Source organism: Xyrauchen texanus, chromosome 28 (assembly GCF_025860055.1).
Source record: "Xyrauchen texanus isolate HMW12.3.18 chromosome 28, RBS_HiC_50CHRs, whole genome shotgun sequence".
Lineage (NCBI taxonomy): Eukaryota > Metazoa > Chordata > Actinopteri > Cypriniformes > Catostomidae > Xyrauchen > Xyrauchen texanus.
Window position 1 is genome coordinate 40,013,428 of NC_068303.1, and position 16,422 is coordinate 40,029,849.

A 16,422-nucleotide genomic window follows, 5' to 3' on the forward strand; every position below is an offset into this window, starting at 1 on the left:
AGTTATTTACTGCACTACAAATAGAGAGGATGAGGAAACAGTAAAACTGTAGAACAGGATATTGTGTGCTGTTCATGCATGATTAGGCTGGTAAGTGCCTGAACAATGAACATTGTGAATTATGACAACAACACTCAAAGCAAGATAACATTTCACAGTCTGATTTGAGAAAGGAAGCAAAGCAGAATCATTAACCTCCAGATACAACTCTATTTAACTTTATTAACAACAAAACATCACAAACCAGGCCACAGTTACAAACAGACAGACAGACAGACAGATCTATCTGTCTTTCTCAAATGCCTTTATAATTCCTTTAATGGAACATATAACTCCTGAGATGCTGCAAAAACACCCCAGAAATAATATGAACAGGTCCAGAAGTTTCCGGCTTATGTCCAACTGAGTCCATTTGAGTTGCAGGTGGAAGAGGGCTGGCAGCACAAGTGTCATGACCGCTCCGGTCACACTGCCCGTTAGGCCCATGAGGAGGGAAAAACGAGGCACACACAATGCCATGATGAGGGTGAGGATAAGGAGAGAGCCACGCACAAGCAGTGTCCGCCACTCTGCAGATGACTCAAGCTTCCCGACGCCAGTCTGCAGTATCTCTGCTGCTGCGTAGAACGGCAGCGGGTACGAGAGCAGAGCCTTCGCCAGTAGACACAGATTCACCACCATACGTAAAGCAGTGGGCAGGTTATCTGTTATCACCTGAGAGGAATGATAAAATCGACTGTATTCAAAGTCCCCTTTATACAAAACAAAACTGTACTAGGATAGCATGTTCATCTATGACTGCACTGGACATCAATATTCTAGAAATTTTCATCAGAATTCTGTGGCGAAATCATTGTAGTGCATAGCCTTGAATTGCTTATGGCTTTGGATTGTAACTGTGGTAAATGTAGCCTATATTTTGCAGAAATGATGCATTTCTATGCCCAGCCTGATTTTTTGAACGGAGCACTCGGAAATCAACAGAAACATAGATGAGGAGACAGGCAGTCACAGTCACACGTGTCCTAACCTGATGACAAACGACATGTGATTAAAGGTTTTCTGTTTTTTTGTCCTAACCAGCAGTGACAAGATATACAAATCTTTCAAAAGAACACAAAATATAATTTAGTAGTCTAAAAAATTATTTCAAGAGACTCATGATTGTTATGAAAGCATACGATAAGGTTTGGTGAGAAACAAACCAAAATCGAATATATTATTTAGTGAAAATGTGCGTTCATGATAAGGCACGAGAGCAACAGTTCACACAGCACCCTCATGACATTGGAAAGTTCAAGTTTTAGTTTTATTTAAAATCAGTCCTCCACAGCGATAGTGACAACAGAACACAACACAGCTGCACATGAAACAGAGAACAGAACTTACTAAACATGTCTGAAGAGTTTGTAGTCAGAGAATTGATGCATTTCTATGCCCAGCCTGATTTTTTTGGTGCCAAATCACTGAGTTACCTGCACAATGCCGAAAATAGATGCTGAAAATTAAAAACAAGCAACTGATAGAATGTACCGTCGCTTGTCACTGCTGGTTAGGACAAAAAACAGAAAACCTTTAATCACATGTCGTTTGTCATCAGGTTAGGACACGTGTGACTGTGGCTGCCTGTCTCCTCCTCTATGTTTCTGTTTGATTTCCGAGTGCTCCGTTCAAAAAATCAGGCTGGGCATAGAAATGCATCAATTCTCTGACTACAAACTCTTCAGACATGTTTAGTAAGTTCTGTTCTCTGTTTCATGTGCAGCTGTGTTGTGTTCTGTTGTCACTATCGCTGTGGAGGACTGTTTTTAGATAAACAAGTTTTCACTTGAACTCTCCAATGTCATGAGGGGGCTGCATGAACTGTTACTCTCATGCCTTATCATGAACGCACACAGGAGATCAACTGTCAATGAACATTTTCACTAAATAATATATTCGATTTTGGTTTGTTTCTCACCAAATCTTATTGTATGCTTTCATAACAATCATGAGTCTCTTGAAATAATTTTTTAGACTACTAAATTATATTTTGTGTTCTTTTGAAGCTTGAAAAGGTGGTCACCATAAACTGTCATTGTATGACATCACTGAGCAAAATTTTTTTAAAGTCATAAAGGGTTCTAACAACACAGGGGTGAGTAAACAATGACTGGTGAACTAATCCTTTAATTAAAGTTGAGAATGCTCAGTGTACAACTGCCTAGAGTATGCGCCCGACATAGCCTTCGTAAAGAGACACAACTTTTGATTTCATTCACTCGCATATTTACTCTGGTAGGTGGTGACAAATGAGCATCTTTTATGCTAAGAGTAAGTCAATCATTGACTCAATTGATTTGAAAGTCGTTCACCACCGAAACAAAGGAAGTGAACAGGAACAATTCGTCCACTTAAAGGATTTGATCAAAAACACTGATTGGTTTACAACAAAAATACAGCTAGATTAAAGCGAGAGTATGAGAGCAGTTGTGCTTCATGATTTGGCTTCTTTTGGAACTATATTCACTGGCGGAGAAGAAATGCACAAACTAACTGGACAATTTTGTCTGAAACATATTTAGTTATTTCATATTATTTACTTGTTTGTTGAACTGTTGTATAAAAGCAATATCACACTCACGATCGTGCTATTGTCCTGCATATCAGAATGACTGACTGAGTTTACATTGGCCCAAAGATGTATTTGCACAGTTAAGCCACACTTAAATACAGTATGCCTGAACATCACTGCATTAGATAAAATATCAAAGCAAATGGAATCTGCAAGCAAATGCTGCTAGAATATGCTGCTTAGATCTAACTCAAGCAGTCACCACAGATGTAGTTCATCATACTAACTATGGACATGTTTGGACATGTATGGACTTTTATGTCATCATTCTAAACAATATATGAATTTGTTTTATAATCAAAAGAATCAATGTGAAATTTGTGAAAGTTTTGCTTGAGCAGTGCTTTCTTTAAAATAAATGCTACTTTATTTATTGAATTATCAAATGCAATTAAATAAATAAAAAAATCAAAGTCCTGCTGTGTCCAAAGACTTTTTGGGGTCAATTTATGTTCTAAAGCATCAACAAGTGAAGAATACCTCTTTTGTTTCCTCTCCCCATGTGAGGAAGGCCATTACAGAGAAGGCTGTCTTCAGAATACAGGCCAGAGCGTGAGTCCAATCCATCATGCTGCAGAAATCCTGCCTGTCCATCATGCTCTCCTCAAGAGTGGGTAGATAGATCTGTGAAGTGTAGCTGAAGATGATCACCCCCACAGCAACCTGGAACCCATCAAAGTCCACTGCGACTGCACTCAGCCCCCTATTTCCCAGTGTTGAATGTAACATTATTACAAAGTCATTTGTTACTGCAATGTAAATACAGTGCATAGTAGTCAAATAGTTCAAAATAGTAGTCTAATAATATTCAAATAGTAGTCTAATAGATTATCTTAAATCTTACATTAAATGTTATTAATGTCATTAATTATCTTTCATTTTTATAATCAGATGAATGAATTTCAATTACATTACTTGGGTCAAACATCTTTTTAAACTAATATTATTTACTACAGCACTCAACTAATGACATATTTTAATCAAATTATTTATGTGACATGCCAATTAATTAATCAGATTAATCGCATACATCAATATTTGTTGAACCCCTCCTCCCCGAAAAAATTATTAAATTGGATATTTATATTTAATATATTAGATATAATAATAAAACTTGTATATATATATCTATATATATATATATATAGATATATATATAGATATATAGATATAAATAATATAAATGATGAAAATAAAGTTTAATTAAGATATTTCAAAGACATTACATTATTGAGGCAGATGATTAAATCATTGATTTTACAAAACAACAAGTGGCTTTAGAAGTAAAAAATAATAATAATAATATTTCCATATATTTAAACATAAGGGAAATTATGCATGGTCAGGGGGCATGATTAATTGTATAAAACTATATTTACGCATAATTTTTAAATTAGTAAGCACACTAAATGAATGCGTTGAGAAATCAACTCTATTGTTTACATATTAACTTAATTGTCACATTATAAGTACAGCATCACAATTTTATAATGATTTTATAATAGGTTCTGATGTAGACAATGGATTAGCTGAAGGCTCGCTTGGAAGTAGGCAAAGTGGAAAAGGTCTGTCTCTGTTCTCCCTTCTGTTCTTCGCCTGATTGTTTCGTGGATAGGACACCGTACTGTGACATGAATTGTGTACTTTGAGCAATGCTGTGAGGTAAAGAAACTTCCCATGCCATTGCAACGTTGTGCATTGGACAAACATTTTCCAGGCCGTATCAGAGCATTCCACCAGCTGCATCCATGCACATCCAATTGCTTTAGAGTATGCCGTCTGTGCGCTCTATCACTGAGCGTGCACGGGTAGAACCTATTTCAGCTCGAGCAATGCATGTCATTTTTGTTACTTTAAATTTAACAAAAATGTAAATGTGAACTTATTGATGGTGCAGATTTTACGCACAAGCTCATGTGTAGACATGGTTAGTGAATTAGACCCATTCTTTTGAATTCATTGAATAGAAAATAAAAGTTTGTAGGGGTTTTAGAAAGTAACTTAAAAAGTAAACTTTTTAATGTAGTAATGAATAATGTAATCTGAGTACATTTATGCATTTGGCAGATGCTTTTATCCAAAGTTATTTACAGTGCCCTTATTACAGGGACAATTCCCCCGGAGCAACCTGGAGTTAAGTGCCTTGCTCAAGGACACAATGATGGTGGAAGTGGGGATCAAACCTGCAACCTTCTGATTACCAATTCTGCGCTGTAGCCCACTATGCCACCACCGCTCTTATTACAAGTACAACTGCTTACCCAACATTACTTTGTGCCCACTGCGGTGACTGACAGAGGCAGTAGACAATCACAATGAAGGTAATGAGGAACTGAGCCAATGAGCAGAAGAGGCTCAGGTGTGACACCACCCTCAGGTCACGGATCACCATGCAGGGCACAAGGGTCAGAAAGGTGATGGTAGAGCAGGTCGCCGGGGTCAGAGAAAAGAAAAAAAGGCTGTGACACATCAGGTTGCTACTGATGACCAAGTAAAGTATGCAGGTCATCACCAGTTCCACCACCTGTGCAGCATTCACCAACTTCCCTCCGATGAAGGGGCAGATGTGCCTGCAGCAGGTGTTTGCGATGTCTTCGTAGGTGTCTCTCACACGGACTGAACGCCCGCTCTCGTCCTCCTCATATAGACAGGACACCAGGATCTTACCCGTGTAGCTGCAGATAACTGCTGCAAATACAAGCAGCAAAAGACCCATGTACCCACTCTGCAGCAGGGCATATGGCAGACCCAGCACAAAGATACCCTGCACAAACACACATACACAAAGGAAAATCACAAAAAGTTTCACCCACCCAATGTCTAATTATCCTCATGTTGTTCCAAACACATATGACTTCACTGTTTTTCAAGTCAACATAATGAGCCATAACTGAGACCTCCATTAATTCTCCTGAGCTGTTTAAGAACAACCTCTGAGCAACATTATGTTCCTTTACGCACATGCAGACAGTGTTGGTGCAAGTCTCACATTCAAATGAAGACAACTAGGAGAGATGTCACACACACACAGCTGTATGAAACACACACTCACATCCATATAGCAGATAGGAGTAATGGAATCACACCCTCTCACACACCCCTACACTAATGAAGTCACAATCTGCTCTAAAGAGATGCTCAGTGACAGATATTTTTATCTTTGACTGTAATTGTTTGTAAGTTGATTTGTGTTAGACAGTGAATAAAGATACAACATCACATTCATTTCCGCTCAGGGTTCTAATGACTGTATCTCTCCGGAACAGTCAATGGCCATTGCTTTACATTGGGGAAACCTCCTTGTGGTCGCAAGTGTTGTTCTCACTCTCGGTGGGGCGCGCAGTGAGTTTTTGAGCAATTGAGATTCGTCCTCCGCCACCCGGATTGAGGCGAGTCACTATGCCACCACGTGGACCTAGCGCATTGGGAACTGGGCTTTCCAAATTAGGGAGAAAAAGGGAGACCCCCCGATGGATGATTTGTTCCAAGCCCTGCTGAAGAAAACAGCTTAAACAAGCTTCAGATGATTTACTGGTGTCCCACCCTGGTTTTAGAGGTGTTTGGGCACTTTTTAGCTCAAAATAATTTTTTGCCACTTACCTTATATTGCCATCAGATCACTGTTCACAAAAGCTTTTTCACTGTTCTAACAATAACAATTTATTGAACATGGATATGTTTTGTTGAACAAATGGCAAGCCGCAATTTCAAAGAGAGCCACAATAAAAAGACAAAAAAGTATAGCAGACAAAAAGAAAAAAGATGAAAAAAATGACTAAATATGATAACATGATGCATTTACGCACTTCTGTTTTTGCATTTCAAAACAACATAACACATGCATCTGATGACAACATGGCGCATTCTAAAATTCAAAAATATTTTCTACAAATGTACGAACACACCATCAACGCTCAGCATCAAAATTCTGCAGCGCCACGGAGTGCAACTCCATAGTTTTCCATTAAATTTGACCCAAATCTTTATTAAAGGACAAAGATGATTTAATCTAGACATCACTGGATGATATATTGTGTATGTGTTTCTTTCATAGAGCTTACTCAATGTATTTTCAGTTACAAGTATGTCATTTTGTGATTCGATAGCTTGAATGAAAGAAATATTCAAGTCTACATTCAGAGAAATTTCATAATAAAAGTCCCCATTTCTAATCATTAAATTTGCGCAGTTTCACTGACCTGCAAACTCATCAACATCACTTAGTTAATTCTTGAAGACGTACCAAAACGTAATAACTATGGACTACCATCACTTGTACCACTTCAGCTCGCCCTTGTGTGTGTGTGTGTGTGTGTGTGTGTGTGTGTGTGTGTGTGTAAATGTTATATTGCCCTCTTGTGTTCTCCCAATGCTTTTACCCCAGACTGTTAAACAGAGGCCAACTGAGTGTATTGGAAAGTATGCAAATTGACATCCCTAATCATTGATAATGCCATCCAGACTACTAGAGGGCACCGCCTGCTCACACAGTGCTGACTGAAGCACTGTGTAAGCAGACTTTTAAGGATTAGTAATCACGTAAGGATATATTGCAATTTCAATCTTAATTCAATCAATCATGCAGCATCAATTGATATCAAAGTCAGAAGTCAAAGTCTGCTGGTTTAAAAAGTGTTTTGAATGGTTTCCCTCCTCATGTAGCCCAAGCATTGTCGCTGGGTCGCAAGATCTTTTCTGTCATGAGTAAAAATGACCAAAATAGAAGGATATAACTGTACATTTGCAATGTTTGTAGCAACAGTGACCTCTATTGTCGAATTATGGTAAATATCTCCAGGTTTACATAAATGACCGCAAGGCAGCACTTCTCTGATGTTAATTATTATCTGGCCAATTACAATATCCATCAATGCTATGAATCGTTCTTTTTGGACAAGGTGTCTTTACATAGCATTACATGTGCTAGCTCCATGCATCACTGTGCTAGTCTGAATGCTATCCAATATCTGGACATCATCATTTCAGAGTAGCAGTCCCAAGTAGGTTTGCCACCCATCCCGTAAAATACAGGATCGTCCTGTATTTTAAGATAAAATGAGATGTGATTTGTCCCGTATTTAAGCTGGTCTGATGGCGTCTCCACAAAATCATGAAAAGTGCCTCACATTGTGTTAAAACTGTGGAGGGTGTGGTAGGGGACCATCTGAAAACTTCAGCCAGAAGCACCAAAGCAACAAATATTGGGCTATAGATATTAAGGGGCGGTCACACTAGGCATTGAGCATGCAAAACAAATTTCGTACAATAGACCAGTATACGTTGTCATGTGGCAGTACTTCAGGTGTAAGTAAATAATAGATCTCCAAAACAAATATTTTGATATAAATTAAAAAAAAATATTTTGTCTACTAACTTTCCTGCAACATTAATCTCGCAGCTTTGAAATATGTATCTTTTGAATTGAGTCAAGAGTTCAGCGTGTGATGTTTCAGTCTCCTGTTGGTCATGCGTCCTCTTGTCGTACGAATTCACAGTTCAGAGTTCACCAAGCTTGAACTTTGATATGCAGTGTAGTATGAAATTTCTTCACATGACCTTGCGTTTCTGGTCTGTGCATTCGGATGTGTTTGAATCGGAGTGAATGGAGTACGAAGTGTAGCGTGACCTGCCCTTTAGGCCGCTATATTGGTGGGTCATGGATGACTGGCAATAAAAAAAAGTGGGTCGCAGTGGGCAAATGTCTGAGAAACCCTGATGTAGCCTATTCACCTTATGCGCCAGAGAAACTGGCATGCAGCCATCTTGAAAATGTTGTCTTTGAACTTCCTGTCTAATGGTTCTATATAGATATCTATGGTGTTGATGTCAAAGTGTAATTAGCTAGCAAGATGGATTTGCAGGGTATAAAGTTGTCAAAAGTTATCATGAGTATTTTATAGTGTTGTTTGATATCATAACAACAGAAAGCAGAGCGGGCAGATTTTAAAACAAGAGTACTTCATTCATAAATCCACAAGATCTAACTTCACTCTGTAGAAATACTGATATTCTTCTGTGCTCATGAAACTCCAAGAGACAACACAAAGTCATTACAAATATCTCTGTACGACACCTCTGGCCCATGTTAACAGATCATTGACTCGAAATGAAATAAATGAAAGAATAAATAAATAAACAGCAGGACTTTTGCTCATGTAGTTTATATACAGCGACAGTTTAGAAGAGACTGACCACTGGTATTAAAATGAATGAGAGAAATTGATCAACTCAAGAACGCACATGCACATTGATCCAGCCTAATTTGAGGTAAAGCAGCACAATTTATGATACTATTGTTGTCAGATTTTACTGCTGATTTTAAATATGTTCTTTGATTGTAATCTTGATCAATAGTTTTCAAGTTTCCAACCTGCCCGAGAGTGTTCCAAAGATGACCGCAGAGTGGACTGACTTGCCTTGAAAGGGGCTTTAATATATTAACAAATCACTACCAAGGACGCTAAAAAACAAGTGCAAGTGACTGCCCGCCTTTGTAGTAGAAACCTAGAAAAGAGACTCGGCCAATGTGAAAGCCCAAATGTGACGGGTGTGACTCACGCCACGCTCACGGAGAATGTGTTAATCCGGCATAAAGATGGTTTTTCTTCATTAATGTGAGAACGAGAAAGACATTTTTTTTATATTACATTACATTCTGGATTGTGCATTTAAATTCACAGAGTTTTTACAATGTGTATTTCTAATTAATATTGCCGTTTTCATGATTAAAACAGATATGTCGATGGTTTTAATTTAGTCAATAATTGGCCGATAAATATCGGTAGCAGATTCATCTTATCAGATCATTTAACTGAGACACCAAGAAATCCTCACTGTCATTTAAAGCAGGGGTTTTCAGACTCTGGAGACCCCCAGGGGGACCACAAAAAAAATTTGGTTCCGGCGCTAGGTAGGTTCTACCACTGCGCCACTTCCACATGTGGCCTGAAAACCCATGTGACGTATTCACCACATTTAACCTCCCCACAGCCTGGGCAGGATGTGGTCTCCGTGGGGTCTTTTACCCCATAAAGAATAGGAGTTGGAAAAAAACCTTCCCCGATGTGTTTTATAGCATTAATTGGCCCCATGGCCTGCTCCCATGCTTGGCACGTCGCTTGTCTCCCCCCCTTCGGTGATGCCAGGAACCTAAATATGTATGACTTTGGGGAAGGGTATGTGCAGTCTGATGGAGCCTGCTGCTTTGGCACGCAACTGCCTGCCCGCACCTGCATCAGCCTGACTGAATAGGGACCCCTAGTGTCAATTCAATCAACACAACGTCGAATGAGCAACAGAAGGGGAACGTCTAGGTTACTATTGTAACCCCCGTTCCCTGATGGAGGGAACGAGACATTGTGTCCCCCTGGCCACGACGCTGAACTGAGCCACTGTAATGGCCGAACCTCATTCTCAACTCCTCAGGGCAAAACCTGAATGGACAGATGCACGATTCCCTCCTTTTATACCTGTATGTCTGGGGGAGGGACATGCAAATTCTGTCTGCCAATTTCTCATTGACCTTTTCTCAAGTTCAGAGGTAACCGAGGCCTTCAAGAAAGACCCTTAGTGTCGCTTCATTCGACACAACGTCTCATTCACTCCACAAGGGAATGGGGGTTACAATAGTAACCTAGACATTTTATTGTTTACTTTGACTCATTTATTTATATAGGTCTTTTCACAATAAACATACATATTTTAAATCAAATATATATATATTTTTTTACATTTAATTGAAAATGTTTCTCTTTAGGTTTAAACATCTAACATAAGATGTTTAAAGATACACTGGCACGGTGGTGCAGCGGTTAGCACTGTCGCCTCACAGCAAGAAGGGTGTGGGTTCAAACCCTGCAGGCTAGGTTAATTGGTGTCTCCAAGACACATTGCCCTAGGTGTGGATGTGGAGGTGAGTGTGAGTGTGAGTGTATGTCTGTCTATGTGTGGCCCTGCGATGGACTGGTGACCTGTCCAGGGTGTCCCCTGCCTTTTGCCCAATGTTAGCTGGGATAGGCTCTAGCCCCCCGCGACCCTGTACACAGGATAAGCGGTTGACGATGGATGGATGGATGGATTTATTTTGGCTTAATACAATGACAATATAAAAGCCTTTTTTACACAGGGGGTCCCTTGCTTGGAGAGCAACAAATTTGGAGGTCCTTCTCATCAAAAAGTTTGAAACCTCCCAATTTAAATCATGCACCCTATAATACCTTCCAAAAGCAGAATCCATTACCAACAAATATTGTTTACAGCTCATATTCAATGTCTTTTCAATCAGTTATGTACTGTGAAATTACTCAAACAATATATTGCTGGATAATGATCACTTTTTTATTCTAAATGTGAAAAGCAGAGTTTGGAATCAGTCTGTTCAGTTAATTTCTTGTCCATTTGGAGTCACCAATTTACAATCAGTAAAAGAGTGCATACACATGGTCAGGAATGTGTGGACAGTGACACATATATATGGAAGTTACATTTTTTTAAAGCCTAATGTGTGCGTGTGGAATTTTGTAAACACATTTCAATGCCCATTGTTTGTGTGTACGCAACCTTTATATATCAGGCCCCAGAAAACCAGTTTAGGATTTTTCTCGGCAAAGCTGCCTACTACACCTAGTCAGCATTTTCAACATGAAGGCTGTTGCAAAACAGTACAGTAGATACCTGTAGAAAGCATTGTGAAGAGCTGGAGGATGAGGACTAAAAAAAGGTTAATCACAAATATACTAATATGTCAATTTATACTGAAAGTACTGCTTAAAATAGCTCTGTGTAATTGACAATTGACTATTTCAGCCAAACATTTGTGTAAGTGATTCTGTTCTAATTCCATGAGACTGAGCCGTTGAATTAGCCATGCCACCTTTTTCCAAAACCCTGCACTCCAAAGATACCAAATGAGCTTTATTGAGGCCGACATCATGCAGTTGTTAAAAAAACAGTAGTAAAACAGCGCCGTCAACTGACAACTGTTATGAGGAAAATGGCATAAAAATGGCAGTAAGCCTCAGTAATTTACTGCAACTACAATACTATGAGAACGCACGAAATGATCGACTGGAAGAAAGCGTCAGAGACCGCGGCCCACTGACACATTTTTATTTGCTGTTTACAGAGTCTAGAGCTGTCACAGAGACCGGTGAGATATCTCACAACACTTATTTCATTAATATCTTTCATGGAGTAGGAACATTTTCTGCATACCTTTCCATGAAAAAAATTGCTTACAGCACCTTTATTGTTAAACTCTGTAATACCTGGAGGTCTCTGTATGTTAGTATCACCATTAATCTCAATAGCAGCTGATTGACTGGACCATGCAGCCTTGGCAGTACACAACCTACTTGCTAGCATCTTTGCTCATGGGCACTCAGCATGTTTTTGAGCCAATCAAATGCCATGTGACTAATCACTCTGAAGCCAAAAACAAGTGACATCATGACAAAGCTGTTTGGCTGATGACTCCATGCTGTATCGAACCCTTCATTAGCGACTATCCTGGGCTGTGCCATCAAAGGCAGCAGACAGAAAATAAACATCTACTTCAGAAAAAAATGTATTACTGGCAAAACACCTAATATAATTGTTATAATTATTATTTTTATTTGGTGATTTATATATTACTTCCAAAAAAATTATTATGTATAATTGGATTTGTCTGAATAAACTGCTTTGAATGTCTGTCAATGACAAACAAGCTCTCTAAGTTTTGAAACAGATGTGCTTGAGATGGATGAAGAGAAAGAGACACATTGCAGTATAAAGTAAAGCAGAAGGATGAATTAAACAAGAAATAATGAGCTGTGTGATCATTAACGCAGCTCTAAATATTAGTGTCAGCTTCAAATGGGAATGAACAGATGAGGTAATGGGGTGTCATTAATATAAACAAGGTTTTATGCAGCTATTAAGTAAACAAGGGACATTTATACAGACACAAATACAAGCATATCTATTTGCATAATATTGGCTATTGCCCCCAATAATCAAACTAAGCAAGTACAACCCCCCCCCCCCCAAATATGATCAATGGAAACATGTATATTCTTCACACTGTAACACCCCCGATGTTCAGTCTAAATCTATGTCCTTGGGTCTGACCCCTCTAAATAAGGATTTGATCCTTTAACTTAATTTTACTAAACTAATTTGTGACTCGAGCCCTTTGATTATGATGAGTGCAAGACTCAGCGTAATTAAAGAAGACTTGCGACTTGACTTGGATTTGAGCCCTCTGACTTGGAAAGACTTTATACCCTCTAAAACCAATTATCATAGTTGTACATTTAAAAATGTGCAGCAAATCAATTATTAATTTCCCTAGTGAACAATTTGTTTGATATTTAAATCTGCATTTTTACTCTCCACATTCAACAAATCAAAGAACCAACCAATCAACTTCCAATCCACAAGAGTAGGACCAAATTTGAAGATTGCACATTCAAGGATGACACCAAATGATGCCAAATGTAATTTCATTTGAATATAGAGAATACAATGTAGAAGGCAACAAAAGGCTTGCAATATGTAAAACCTGTGGTTTAAAAATAACAGGCACTTTATCAACACCATCCAATTTTATGAGACATCTGAAAACCCACAGACAGAGGTTCGTTGAGATTGTTAACTGTTACACATCCGTTATGGTTCAGTTGCATTTAACTTATAGTGTTTGCTGGGTTAGCTAGCTACTTAATTCCACAGAGCTCATTATTTTGCATGCCTCATTGCTAAAACCAGCTAAAATATGCACTGTGGACCAACGGTTGCCACCCTTCCTGTAAAATACACAATTTGTCCTGGATTTAAGCTGGTAAGATGGTGTCAAGACGAATCATTTCAGATCATTAATTTAGCATTAAGAAGGAAATTTTGCCTACGGTGGGTAAGGGGTCGTTTGAAAAGTCCACGCATTGTGCTAAAAAATGTGCCAATACTATGGATGGTGTAATTACAATAGTAATTAATACCCGGACACTAATTTGGGCAAAGAGCATTCATAAATTGTTGATGCTTAAAGTTGAGGACTTGGACGTGCCTGTCTTGACTTAAGACTTGACTTCACACTTGAATGCAAAGACTTAAGACTTACTTGAGTCTTGCAAAACAATGACATTGTCCCACTTCAGTATTACACAAATAATGTTTCCACAAATGCATTTTCAAACAATGTTTCAGTAAATTTAGTTATCACAAGTTAGGATACTTTACATTAGCTTTGTTTATAAAGTGGTTCATTAATGACTATTAATTCATTTATAAATGCAATATGACTAAGTTATGTACAGTTACATGCATAAAAAGGTGATGACACAAGTGGTTTAAGACATTACAGTATTAAATACAATATCTGCATAAATAAAATATTTTGCTGCATTGTGACAAATAATAAATGATGGCAGTTTATGGATTGATATGAAATATGTATGAATAAGTGTGTTTATTGAGCATTTATTACATGTGATTTGAAGAAGTTTACTATTTGCAAATATTGTTATGCATTCTGCAGATGGATTTGAAGCAGAATTTTAAGTCTTAACCAAACCCTTTTATAAACTCTTAAGAAAGTGAAAATTAATGTAAAGTGTTACCCAAGTTTTAACTTAATGAATAGTTAAACACAAGTCATGTTTGCATGATGAGGTAACCATACAAAACTGTATACCACAAAAGCTTTAAGATGCTACATTTACTTCATACAGTACATAAAGTATTTGGACACATAAGTCCCACTAAAGATATATTAGACACTAAGATGTCTAAATGTCATTGCTTTAGATAAGAATTTATGACAGATAACTAACTTCACTTTTCTTAGTCAACTTTTGCAATTACTTTTTACTAACTGGTGTCAAAGTGAGTTTTAGTAAAGGTCCATTTGTGAAATATATATATTTTTTAAACAAAGAAAGTTTTAACAGTGGCATAAGGGTCCAAATTATTATGATTGTGTTAATGCACTGTCCTGTCGTTTTTTAAATCTTAGCATTGTGTTTTTTGCCTTCTCTACATTTTCACACCTCAAAAAGAAAATATGCTTATTCAGATATGAAGCACATGTGTGATGTAGGTGTGTTTGCTCACCTGAATGGCATTAGTGATGTTCCAACCCGCCTCACAAGTTGTGATTTTTGATTGTGTGCTGGAAGCTCCGTCCTCACAAGAACCATCTGAGCGCAATACTGTCGGACTCTCTAGACTGGACACCTGAGAGTCCCACCTGCCATCTCCATACACATGACCCAGCTCGTCCCTCAGAACCAAACCCTGGTTCTCCTCAGCCCCTGCATGGAAGAGCTTCATCCAGACCCCCTCTGCATGGGTCTTTACCCAGGAAAGCTGCAAATGTGACATTCTTTGGCCAATGGATGTAGAGAAAGTGCACAGATATAGAGGCAACTGTTTGGCTTTCACACTTTTACTTGATATAAAATGGCATTATCTTCAAATATGCAACTGAAGTCCATCAGTAAAGTAATGTACCGTCTAGGTGTCAATCTGAGCACTCTCAATGCATAATGGAGATTCAGGCTATCACACCTGTCAGTAGAAATTGGCTGTGCATCCATTTTAAATTGGCCAACAGCAATGCAAAATGTGGAGGACTGACAGACCAATGAACTGTAACTTTATAATCACCAGTCACACTTTTTCTTCTATAGATGTTTGTTTGGAAAATGTGTTGCTCAGTTTTGTCAAAATGAAGACAGTGTGCTTCTGGTGAATATACAGACGAGCTGTCCCCACTAGATCTGTGAGTCTGACACTAGGGGGTGCAGAGGATGTCTCACTAGAACAACAGTATTCAGCTCTTAGCTCTTAAATCTATCGAGACGTCTAGTAAAGAAATACATCAACGATCAAATTTCAACTATATGTGTTTTTATGATTTAATACAGTTATCATGAATCATCAAAACATGAGAATCTCAGCAATCACTAATAACATAACTTTGTGAAAACATGAAAAGGGGAGACTGGGCTTGGTTTTCACATTTCTTACTGGAGTGAGTATTTCTGAGGGTTATTCTTGAAAGACAATGGGTCTGTTCCAAAACTTAGTGAGCTGCCTTCGGAGGAAGCATTTTAAAGCATTGCTTCTTCACATGAAGGCTGCTCCATAAGATAGGTACATTTCTTTAATTATGCTGCCTTGTAAGATACCTCTTTTTGGCCAAATTCTAAGGCAGCACTGAATGTATCCTTCCCTGTGTACTGTGGGTGATCCCAGAATGCACTGTGATGAGCTTGGTGGAAAAATAAATCCAAGATGGCGAGAGCAATTTTAAAATTACTTATAAATATACTCATCCGTTCAACACTGAAAATAGTTTAAAATAATACAAAACTGATTATTTTACCCAAACTTTGTGTGCTATGTAAGTAAGAGTATCGCATCACACCTCTAGCATAATATCACAAACATTTCGATATTTAATCACATGCAGGATATGAATTATAGATATCTACAATACAATTTACACTTGTTAAAATGCTCATTCTTCATTTTGGCAACAGAATTACTACTAGCGAAAATACTAATTCTTGAAATCAGTAAATACATGTGCACTGTAGTAATAATGTTATTTCTTGATATCAAAAATGGAAATTCAACATTCATTGATCGACTGGAGTCGTGTGGATTACTTTTATGCTGCCTAAATATGACTTTTGGACCATCAATGTAATGGCACCTGTGTACTTCCATTATAAGGACCTGACAGAGAATCTTCTTCTAAAAATCTTAATTTGTGTTCTGCTGAAGAAAGACAGTCACACACATCTGGGATGGCATCAGGG

The 16,422-nt window shown here is 38.2% G+C and overlaps 1 protein-coding gene across 1 annotated transcript; it reads right to left on the minus strand.

Moving 5' to 3' along the window:
* Positions 1 to 282: 282 nt before the first annotated feature.
* On the minus strand, positions 283 to 14,926 carry si:dkey-126h10.1 (vesicular inhibitory amino acid transporter). Its single transcript, XM_052095446.1, has 5 exons — positions 14,708 to 14,926; positions 4,893 to 5,378; positions 4,816 to 4,820; positions 3,095 to 3,317; positions 283 to 714 (listed from the first exon to the last, which is right to left on the minus strand). The coding sequence occupies exons 1-5, from the start codon at positions 14,924 to 14,926 to the stop codon at positions 283 to 285; spliced, it is 1,365 nt and encodes a 454-aa protein (XP_051951406.1).
* Positions 14,927 to 16,422: the final 1,496 nt, after the last annotated feature.